Genomic DNA, 11,351 nt, shown 5'->3' on the forward strand with positions numbered 1-11,351 from the left:
CCCTGGGTACCTTGATCCAGTTGGAAAACCTGTTTTTGAACCAAGTGCTGCTTTCACTTCTGGACAACTTCCAGGGATCATATGCCATTCTTGAACAGGGTAAGGGACAAAGATGGGTGAAGCAACCTATGTTAGCCTTTGCCCAGTAGGCTGGCTTTCTTTTATACTTTCTGGGCTTGGTGAGGCATGTGACCCTCACCTGTCCTGAGCCTACTCCAGCTGAGGAATCACATGCCTTTTCCCCGAGCTAGCGAGCCCCACCTGGGCTGTGGGTCCTTGCCTGCCTTCCCTGTTTTCCTAAACTAGCAAGCAACTCCTCTTTCAGGCTGGCCTGCCACATAGCTGGGTTGCTCCCTACAGATCGCTCCCCTCCTGGCCTCCCAAATCATTGCTGCAGCCAAGTTGCCTTTTACGACTTGGCCAGTGTGTTTGTGTAATGGTTGTTTGCAGGACAGTGCCTAAAACACTCCCACTGCTCTGGCTTCATTGCACAATCCCTTTGTGCCTTGACAAGTGAAAACGTGTCACCCAGCAGAGGCTGCCAGCGCATATCAGAGACGGGACAGTGCTTGATTGCTGCGAAGCCAGAGGTATTTTGCCAAGACAAGAGCTTCATTGAACATCCCAGGGAGCCTTTGAAGGTGATTGTCTAGGGGGGAAGCAGTGCTTTTACAGTACCAAGGGGGCAGGTGGCAACCCTGAATCTACCAGCCCCACTCTCCCACGTTGCATTTGTTTGTTGCCCGATAATTGTGCTTCCGGCCCAGTCTGGCTGCAGCTTGGAATGCTTATTAATAATTGACCAGACTAAGATGGTTTTTTTGTGCCAATCCTTCTTTCAGACAAATATTTCCAAGTCTCAGCAGACCCCATTGCTGGAGTGACTTCCTGTTGCCAGTGTGGCAGGGCTGTGGGGCAAAAAGAAAGTTTGTTTGTTTGCTGGTTGGCACGAGCAACACTTAAAATACCCCGTATCTTCACTCTGTGTGTTGCAGCAAGAATGTGGCTGCTCTCCAGGCAGGCCCTGCGCAGATGGAGAACACACTTTCGTTGCAGAAGGTCCAGTCCCTAACACCCCCACAATGACCTTGTGTCAAGGTCTCTGGACAAAAGTATCAGGCAGCAAGCAAGGTGGTGAGAAAGATCCTTCTCCATCTCAGACTCAAACTTTTCATAATGATGTGAACGAGAAGATTTACTGCAGGAAAGATGGTTGTGTCCAAGTTCCTCACATGCCATCAGGAGGCCAAAAGCAAGTGCTTCAAGTCTCTGCATGCTGCCTGCAGGCACTGTAGGACTCCTAGATCTGCCAAAAAGTGTTAGCTGTAACAGAATTAAACAACTGATAACATGCCTGCCTCCCTTTCAAGCAAACACTGTGAATGATTTAATTAGTGACAAGTGCTTCTTAAAAGGCACTGATCCTCTGAGCTAGGATACCTGGGTAGCCATTAGTATCTTTCTCAATCAAAGATGACATTGCCTCTTGACACAAGGCTTTCAATTGCCCATCCATTTTTAATGGTCTGGCAGGCTCTGCCCACAAAAAGTGAAGGAGGTGCCGGAACAAAAGGTGAAAATAATGGGACTCTCCTCTCACACATATAGGAAGCTGTCTTGTACTGAGTCAGGCCATTGGTCCATACAGCTCAGTATTGCCTATACTGATTCCATGATGTCAGGTAGGGGTCTTCCCTAGTCTTACTTGGAGGCAGTCCAGGGATTGGACCAATGCCCTTCTGCTCTATCATTGAGCTGCAGCCCTTCTACATGACATTGCAGAATAGGCTTAAAGGACAGGAGGGAAGGTGTGGTTGTTGCTGCTGCTGTTGTTGTTGTTACAAAATGCCCACATTGGTTCCCTCTCCTGATTTCTGGGACTGTTAATTGCATGGTTAGCACAGGCCTCTGTAGCAGATGGTCATTCTCCTTGGCAATAAAGGGACCCTCTAAATGTTGCAGTTCTTTTTTATATTGGCCAGGTGGTGTTGTGAATTATAGGTTGCGATGTGTGCAATGATGGACCGATAAGGGGCTGACAGTCGCGTACAATATTGGGCTGGTGAATGACTCTATTTCTTTGGGGAAGGAGTGTTTTCTGTGTTTGGCCAGGTGGGCAACTTCCTTGCCAATTAAGATAGGGAGATTTCTTGTTTCCGTCCTCCAAAGAGCCCTGAATTAGGATGCCTTTTTCAATTTCCCTTAATGCTCAAGGTTTTAATTAAAAATCCACCAAGGGACTTTGCCTTACGTAATTCTGTCTTATTGGACAGACACCAACCATATATAGGGGAGTGAAGTCATCAGCTAAAGGGAAGCTTGCAAGGATTTCTACTTTCCTTGGGGAAATTGTGTCTCCTCCTCCTCCTACAAATTGGAGATATTGTGAGTGTGTCTTGGATCAGACTCTGGTTTGAGACTTGGGCAGCGCAGACACAATACATTTAAAGTAAGTCCCCCGCAAAGAATCCTGGGAACTGTAGTCTACCCCTCACAGAGTTAAAATTCCTGGCACCCTTAACAAACTACAATTCCCAGGGTTCTTGTGGGAGGAGTGCTTTAAATGTATGGAGCATACCCTGTTCTGCTTTCCCATATGGAGCTGTCCAGCTATGGAATGTTGCTGAAACCAAACTGCCTGAAGGGCTGGGAGACAGAGATTCTAGATTCAAACCGTCTGATCCAATCTCACAAGTCAGAGGTAAATCTACTCCATGGGTAGGCAAACTAAGGCCCAGGGCCAGATGTGGCCCAATCACCTTCTAAGTCTGGCCCGTGGATGGTCCGGGAATCAGTGTGTTTTTACATGAGTAGAATGTGTCCTTTTATTTAAAATGCACCTCTGCGTTATTTGTGGGGCCTGCCTGGTGTTTTTACATGAGTAGAATGTGTGCTTTTATTTAAAATGTATCTCTGGGTTATTTGTGGGGCATAGGAATTTGTTCATTTTCTTTTCAAAATATAGTCCGGCCCCCCACAAGGCCTAAGGGACAGTGGACCAGCCCCCTGCTGAAAAAGTTTGCTGACCCCTGATCTACTCCTTTAGAAACTTGAAGCTAGTGCGAGTTCTCTAGGGAGCTTGGCTTGTGTAAGAAACTAAATCCACTTTCTTTTTAATTGCCTGCATATAGGTATATAATCACAACCTCTTCTCTAGGAGTACGGTACTTTAACGATGTCAACCAAACATACTACCTAAAGTTGTCCATCTTCAAGAGTCATGAATAGTCCATTCTGCAAAATGGGAGTAAGTAAGGAAAGGAGAAAAGGAAAATGTGGCTGCGTTTGTCCTTTTTTAAAAAATTGCATTAGGTTTCTATATCTTACCGTAGCAAGAAAAACTTCAATAAAAATCTTAATGCCAATAATTCATTCTTCAAAATGAAGCTGAACCGTTACGGGGTGTGTAAACAGGACACCAATACCTTTGACTGTTGTTTTCTGAGGGTGGTGCAGCTGGTGCAGCCACCTTACTAAAGCCAAACAGATCTGGATTTGGTCGGTGCCTGGAATGAAAATTTCCTGGGAATCCCATGTATGCCATCTTGAATTGCATGATACAAGAAAGGTGTAAAGGCACTAAATAAAAATAAAATAATAGTTTTGCATATCTTTTTGGCACAGAGTGTGGAATGATCTAGTTTGGCTTATAAATGATTTCTCAACTATGTAACCCACCTTCAATCATAGGATCATTAGTAGGAACCAAATTGTTCTGTGTGGTTGGACAGGAGGGACATATTTCTTGGGAACACCACATAAGACACAGTCCCAGTGTACATGTTAGCACGGATCAAATGAAAGTTTCTTTAAGGAACACTCTAGTCTCCTGCTTACAAAGTCTGCAACAGGAAACTTCTCCCTCCAAGTTCCACAAGGTTATTCCATATCTCTTGTCAACAATCCCATTAGGTAGGATGGGAAATGGTGATTTGCCCAAAGCAAGCAAATGAGCTTCATGGTGGACCGGATTATAGGTCTGAGTGCAACAATCTGTCCATTATTAGGTTTTGTAGATTTCAAGCTGCATTTCCCCCAAAGTAGTGACCAGTGCTTGGATTGCCCCTTATTGATCAACTTCAATCTCCTCCCAATCAGAAATGCATGGATGATATCTATAAAAACATCATGCCCAGATTTACATTCATGCAGATTTACATGTGTGCAGGCACTTTCAAATGCACAAACATATACAGCTTGCCAGTATTAGGATTAGTGCAGAGAAAAGTCAGATGTAATAAATTCCAGATGAGAACATTGCATTTAATTAACTGTCCCTGTTAATGTTTAAATGTGTGTGTGTGTGGAGGGGAGCATCTCAGGAAAGCTCGCCATTCTTCAAGGCAATTTGTTTCCTATGGTAACTCTGACATCATCTCTCTCTTTCATGCTAATGTGTATTCACATGTGTGCGTGTGAACACACACAACAATGTAGCAGAATATATACATGAGTAAGGGGGGGGTGCTGACTAAGAGCTCCCTCTGTAAATCTTACAGTTTCTCGTGCGGAGGTCAAAAGAGAGATTTGCATAGCTCTTCCCAAAGTGATTGCTTCCCACCGGTGAGATTTACAGAGAGGTGTGTTAACATAAGCAGAGGTAGAATTATGCTTTTTTTCTAGACATAGAAAATGCATGCATTCATGGCCATCTGCATGATCATAGAGAAAACAAGCTCAGTGTACACATCCAGAGCTTTGCTTAGTTCTGAATGCTCCTTACACAGGGCAGAGAGTGGGCCAGATGCCCTCTGCAATCAGAACATTCCATCCCATCCATCTATGGCTGCATACACATCCCCTACATTTAAAGCATGTGACTTGCCCTCCAAAGAATTTTGGGAACTGTAGTTTGTTACAGGTTCTGGGAAGCGTAGTTCTGTGAGGGGCAAACTACAGCTCCAGCTTTAAATGTATAGTGTGTAGGCTGCCTATGATTCATTGTCCCAGCTGTGCTCCTTCTTGTCTCATCTGATTAATATAATTTGCGGGTAATATTCACCATGCCTCTGCTTTGCTCAGCCATTGCCCTCTCCCTTTCTTCTCTGTTTGAATGGTACTGCACAGTCACACAAGGAGGGAGAGGCAAGCAGGCTCAAGTCTCATGGATTGGGAAACACACACCAGCTAAAAGTAGTGGTGGAGTGTCGAATATTTAGGAGAAAATCATGAACTCCTGTTGGTTCCATGCAAGACCTTCAGAAGAATTGTGAAGTTCTTTTGTCACACACGGTTATGCTAGATGCGCACTCTTAGGCACAACTTGAATTCAGAGAGTTGGATCTCTCCAGCAAACCCCACCCACCCCAGCTCCATTCCCATGCCCTGTGGTGACTGTCAACTCCTGATTTCAATTAGTTGAGATATGGCAGGAATGTAAAACCCCCCCCCCCAAGCAGGGGACTGACCTGGGCTTTCACTCTATGAAGGAAATTGATGGTGTAATGGTGAACGCTGCTGGGGAGGGAAGGCACGAGGTCAGACTCTGTCTGAGTTAGACTAACTCCCTCCCCTGGCAGCATTCTTGCCTCTTGACATTTGAAGGCCATTAAGGTTGGATCAGCGGATCAGGACTTTATTGTTTTATTTGGCAGTTTTCATTTCCACCTGGGGCAGCTTGGGGGAGACGTCAGCAAAGCAACAACTTAGGTCCTATCCTTACACAATACACATGAAGTGGAGGTTGGGATTGTGTCCATAGGCTCTGAGCCCTCCCTTGCCCCTTGATCCCCTGGTATCCTGCTCTCCTATCTGTGCACTCCATCCCATCTGCACAAACTGACAAAACAGGTCTAGTCTGCCATCAAGTAGCCTTGTATTTGTAGCTCAGGTAATCGGGCTGAGTCCAGGTGAAGGCCAAGAAGTACACATACTTCCTGATGGTGTAAGACTTTGCCATTCAAAGCTATTGCAGGAAGAGCTGGAGACAATATACATCATCTTATGCATTGCTATTCATTCAAAACCTCATCAAAAATTTGACAGGTCTTTATCTGAAGCGGGGGGAGGGGGCATGCAAGCCTCCAGGTGCTTCTGGACTCCAACATTCATCCATCCCTGTCAGCATGACTGATAACCAGGGATGATGGGAATTGTGGCCCAGTAATATCAGGAGAGCTGCAGGCTCCCCATACCTGATCTAAATAGTGAGATTTTGCCTGAGTGCTTTTGCGTGTTCTACTTCTTTCACTATGATTTACCTACATAGGATATGCAGGTCTGCTATGAGCCTTTGGCTCTGGGAAGTGCCTGCTTTAATCATTGCTATCACTAGCTGTGGGGGACTCCTCTGTCTGTGTTGCAGATGCTGTGATATTTGAAGTAGCTGCACTTGAAGGACTGAAGCCTGAAAGAGGCTGAGCTCCAAGTTTTTCTCCACTCATGAGAGAGTGACGCAGCAGTCATCTTCCCCTCTGCTTTGTCAGTGATCAGGGTCACAGACTCTGTCCCCACACACAGTCCAAAAAGAAGACAATCATGGACTTACGCAGCTGCAATCCCATCTTGTTCCTCTTCCAGACTTTCATCTGTTTTTCGCTGCTGTTGCTGACCCAGTCCTCTTGCCTCAGTTCCAGTTCTTCCAGCTACACCAAAAATAACTCCTAAGAACTGCAGGTCCTGAACTTCCAGGTGTAATTTTCAAACAGAGATTTATTTTTAAAAGCTAATCAACATTTGCCTGGGATTTGCCTAGCAACAAGTGAGATCTGGGCACAGGGCAAAAGAGTGTGGGCATATGTCCATGACTAGATCTTAAGGATGGAGATTCCTCCCCACTCTGCCATACCCCACATGAAATCCAAGAGCGGTATAAACATCCATGAGGTGAAAGAAAGAGTTTGGTGAATCCCTACACTGGGACATATGCCTGTGTAATTAGATGCCAAAATTGAGCCTCTCTCATTTAAGAATAGGTACCCCTTCAAACTGGTGTTTTGCTTGTATTTTTTGTGTGTGTGCATTTGTTGTTTTTTTGTGGGTGTGTTCTTCATGCAATAGCAGTGTATTACTAGTGGCTTTATACTGGACTGTCTGTTCATACCTCATTCTGCCTTAATAATAATAATAATAATAATAATAATAATAATAATAATAATAAATTTTATTTATATCCCGCCCTCCCCAGCTGAAGCTGGGCTCAGGGTGGCTAACAACAATCAAAATAATCCAACGATTCTAAAAACATTTCATTATAAAAATTAATTTAAATCAAATTGATGGCAACCAATAAGCAAAATTCTGTGCAGATTGCCAGAGGAGGGGGGTCAGGCTGCGCCCTGACCAAAGGCCTGGTGGAACAGCTCTGTCTTGCAGGCCCTGCGGAAAGATGTCAAGTCCCGCAGGGCCCTAGTCTCTTGTGACAGAGCGTTCCACTAGATTGGAGCCGCGGCCAAAAAGGCCCTGGCTCTATTTGAGGCCAGCCTAACCTCTCTATGGCCTGGGATCTTCAAGATGTTTTTATTTGCAGACCGTAAGTTCCTCTGTGGGACATACCAGGAGAATTGTTCTGCAATGCTTCCCCAATATTATTGTATTATTGCTGCCTTTATAGGCACACTTGTGCTATATAGAGCAACAGAAGTAGACCAAAAGGTATACCAGAACATTTGTGGTATAAAAAGAGGATTTCAGCAGGAAGTTAAGGTGTATGTACTAACTGGAAGCAAAGCAGCATGCCCTCCCCAAAACTTTTGCAGGTAAAGACACTTTTGCAAGCAGGATCGAGTCTACCCAGCCAGATACCACCATGAATGCAGAATAGAAAGACTGCACGGGGTGGGGGTGGGGGTGGGGGAGCTAGGTCCACACCCAGACTGTTTTGCTGCTTTTCAGCCACCACCCCCTGTTGTGTAATGCTTTTTGCATTTGTTCAATATATCTGTGTAAAGATGAGAAGAGAAACAATGAGGGGTGTGGCGCAACGAGGGACAAATGTGACGTGTTAAGCCAGGTGGATTTACTTCCAAATAAATCCACCTGGAAGCATCCACTTGAACTGACAGGATGGATGGCCTCTTCCAAGTGTAAACAACGGAAGAGCCATGCTAGCCTTTCATAACGCAGAGAGAAAGAAATGTGTTCAATGGCACATTGAGACTAACTTTTTTTAGAGGCTTTTATCTTCATAAGTGACCATCTTACTTTAGCAGATACGGAGATGGAACTGGGATGTATGGTTCAAGTATGTTTAGGTCACTGCCCAAGGCTGCTGTTTCAAATTGCAAGAGCATTTACTGATGGTAAACACGCCGGCCTTTTGCGGGCCCAGCTACCTCATCACAAACAGAATTTGTAGTGAGTATATATAGCCACTTGCCTACAATTTCAATGACAAGCTTAATGCAGGTCAGTATCCCTCCTGATGTCTGTTCTGATGTAGTGAGGGACTTTATGGGGAGGGAATTAGAACCTCTTTAAAGAGGCACCTATTTTCCCAGTGCAAAATGTAGAACCAGAACTATAATCATAGACAAATAAGGGTCAGGCTGCCCCAGCTGTTTCCAGTTATGTTTTGGGACCTGTTTGGGAGTGGGGGGCGGGACAGGTTAGAGCTGGAGCAGGCAGTGTTCAGAAAAGCAGAGGTCTCTTCCCTTTGCTTGACACAACCAACAACTGGACAGGCATCCCTTTTCAAAATCTCTGGTGAGAATTGTGAAATTGCACGCCCACGCAAGCGGAAATTATGCCTGCTTGTAAACATGTCTCTTTTTATTTCCTATGTTATTTCTCACCATGGAGACTATGGGGAATTCTCTAAAGGAGCAGTGCTGTTTCACACAGTGTAATAGAAATAAAACCAACTCTCAACCCTACATTGGCTATTTGCAAATGTAAAAGGAAAGAAGGAGGGATGGTGGGAGGAAAGACTACCTTATATTGGGTTGGTCCACTGGCTGGTGAGAGCTCTTTGGTGTCTTGAATGAGAGCCTTTAGCTATTGGGATCCTTTGCAGCAGTGGTTAGTTCAGAAACGCAGAAATGATTGTCGCAACCATGCCTGCTCACAGCCACGCCCCTTCTAAGATTAGGCAAACTTCTAAAATTATGCAATAATCTTATAATTATACAACAATAATAATTAAAATGCAATGCAGCAGTCGGTGCAGATATCCATGTGCTCTCTCAGCTGAATCTACTCTTTTCTGTGCACACACGGGGCAAACGGTTTAGAGTGCTGCAGTAATTTCATACAGGGTGGCTTAAGTTGTGTTTTCCATGAAGTTTCACTGTACGTAACAAAACTTGCATGCCATTTTCTTAGAAGTGAAGCAGCTCTCTCCAAGTTTTAAAGATTGTTGCTAACGTGGTTAAGTTTTTCTATCGTAATCGATCCTATATGTTTGGCATTTATAGATATATTTTCCCCAAAGTGTGTCGTGAGGACTTATATAACTATTTTTGTCTGATATGTCCATCCATCCCCACATGCCTGTCCCCAAATTGTAGTCCCTGCCGAGCCCAAGGGACTAGATCAGCTACCATAGCAACACTGCATCTATGATAGCGCTTTATGCTTTACAACAGGGGAAAGGAACCTAAGGCTTGGGGGCCAAATGCCTCTCTGTCTGGCCCTCAGGACTTTCCCCAGGTCACCCCTGCACTGGCTCTGCTCCACATCCTCAAATGCATTTGCCCAGCTGGAATTTGTTCTTCCTTGAGCAAAGGTCTAGCTAGAAGATGGAGAGATGGGAGTCTGAGCCTAGAAACCTCTGACTTTTGTGCTGCTGGTATGTAGCCTAGCCTACAGTGCAAAAGTAAGAGCCGCACCCATTTCCCCGCCTCTTTTGCCTTTGGCCCCACACACCCTAGTGTGTGGCCCCTGAGGAATGTGGCCCCTAGGACCGAAAAAGCTCCCCAGCTCCTGATTCCAAAGAGGTGGACAATGCCATCTGCCCTGTGCTCAGTCTAGGAAGGGACAGCTGTTTCCATCCAGAGGAAGCGGCAGCTCAGTACATCACGAATCTAATCGGTACATAGAGGGATCTCCATTCCGATGAAGGTCGTGAAGTCAACATTATGGGCACTCTGCACGGGCATATATCCCACGGGAAGCAACTTGTGCAGGCAGGCATAACATAGGTGCCAGTTCTGTGGGTCTCTGTGACAGGCTGTGAGGGAGCCAGCCAGGGCGCCTTTGGGGGAGTTTACTGCTCTTTCCCCCCCTGCCCCTGCGCCCTTCCTTCTCCTGCGTGCCCGCTCCAGTGTCAGGATGCCCTGCCCCACTGTGCCATCTCCCTCTCCCTCTCCCTCGCTCTCTTTCTTTCACAGCCCTGCACAGTTTCCCCTTTGTTCTTTCCTGAGGAGAGAGGATCGTGTGTGCGTGCCTGTGCCAGCTTTCCCTGAGCTTCCTCTCTCCCCTCTTTCTGGGACACCGTCCCTGCGCTAGCAAATGGGTCCGTCTGCCTCCATAGGCGACACCCACACACGCCAATCGCTCCCCTCTCTCTAGGCAGGGTGCCACCTGATTCTGAGAAATTCCTCGGGCCGGGTGAGCTTTCCCTCCCTCCGCCCCCCAAGCGAGGTGCGTGTTGGTGGAGGGGGGAGGCTTTGCCCTTGAATCCTCCCCTCCCGCGTCTCTTTTGGAGAGAGGCGCAGAAGTGGGGAGAAGTTCGTTGGAGCGCGCGCGCGTGAGGTAGGGGGGGAAGGTACCTTGACCCAACCTCAGGGAGGAGAAGGGGAGGAGGAGGAGCAGCAGCCCAGCGGGTTGAGCCAGGCAGCCCTTTCCACACTCAGGCAACTCTCCCCTCGAAGCACCTGCAGCTTTGGGTTGCCCTGAGCTGCCCCTTTCTCCGGGCAGCTGGAGCTCTCGAAGCCTGGAGTGCAGGGGCTTCTTCGCTGCCTCAGTCCCCTCCCCTTCCCCTGGCAGGCTTTGCGCGGGAAGCGGGTTGAATGGGATGTACCGTGAGCCTGGTGTGCTGTGAGGGGAGCCCTCGGCCCGTTCCCCTGCCCGGGCCACTGAGGCACCGAGGGACAGCGGCGGCGGCGCCTCAGAAAAGGAAGCAGCGGCCAAGGGTGAGTAATGAGTCCTCGAGGGGAAAGTCAGGGGGTGTGAAGGGAGAGAGGCAGCTAAGAAGAGTCAGAAACTTTTTTTTTTTAAGGGAGGGAAGGAATAAAAGGGAAGCAGGGAAAGGAAGGGGGTTTAGAAGGAGCTGGGTGGTGGCAGGTGTGCAGGACTCTGAGGGGACAACGGCAGCCATTTCAGGAGCTGGCCCGTTAGGGTGAAGGGGTCTCTGTCCCATCCAACTCAGTCTACTGCCGGCCAGACCCCAAACTGCTTGTGCCAAAGGGTGCCCAGGCCTGTCAACTTCATTCACAGGAGGTGTGTTGCAGAGAGAGGGCAGATGGGAAGGA

At 47.0% G+C, this 11,351-nt stretch overlaps 1 protein-coding gene across 11 annotated transcripts in view; it reads left to right on the forward strand.

Annotated features, from left to right (window-relative positions):
* The first annotated feature begins 10,874 nt into the window (after positions 1-10,874).
* The window catches only part of TNS1 (tensin 1), a 335,674-nt gene continuing 335,197 nt past the window's right edge, over positions 10,875-11,351 (forward strand). For all 11 annotated transcript variants that reach the window (XM_081852254.1, XM_081852268.1, XM_081852271.1 and 8 more), the window contains exon 1: positions 10,875-11,012. In XM_081852254.1, the coding sequence (XP_081708380.1) occupies positions 10,890-11,012 (123 nt within the window). In that variant the 5' untranslated portion in view covers positions 10,875-10,889. The remainder of the gene's footprint in view (positions 11,013-11,351) is intronic.

This window comes from Podarcis erhardii (assembly GCF_964252035.2).
Source record: "Podarcis erhardii genome assembly, chromosome: 1".
Lineage (NCBI taxonomy): Eukaryota > Metazoa > Chordata > Lepidosauria > Squamata > Lacertidae > Podarcis > Podarcis erhardii.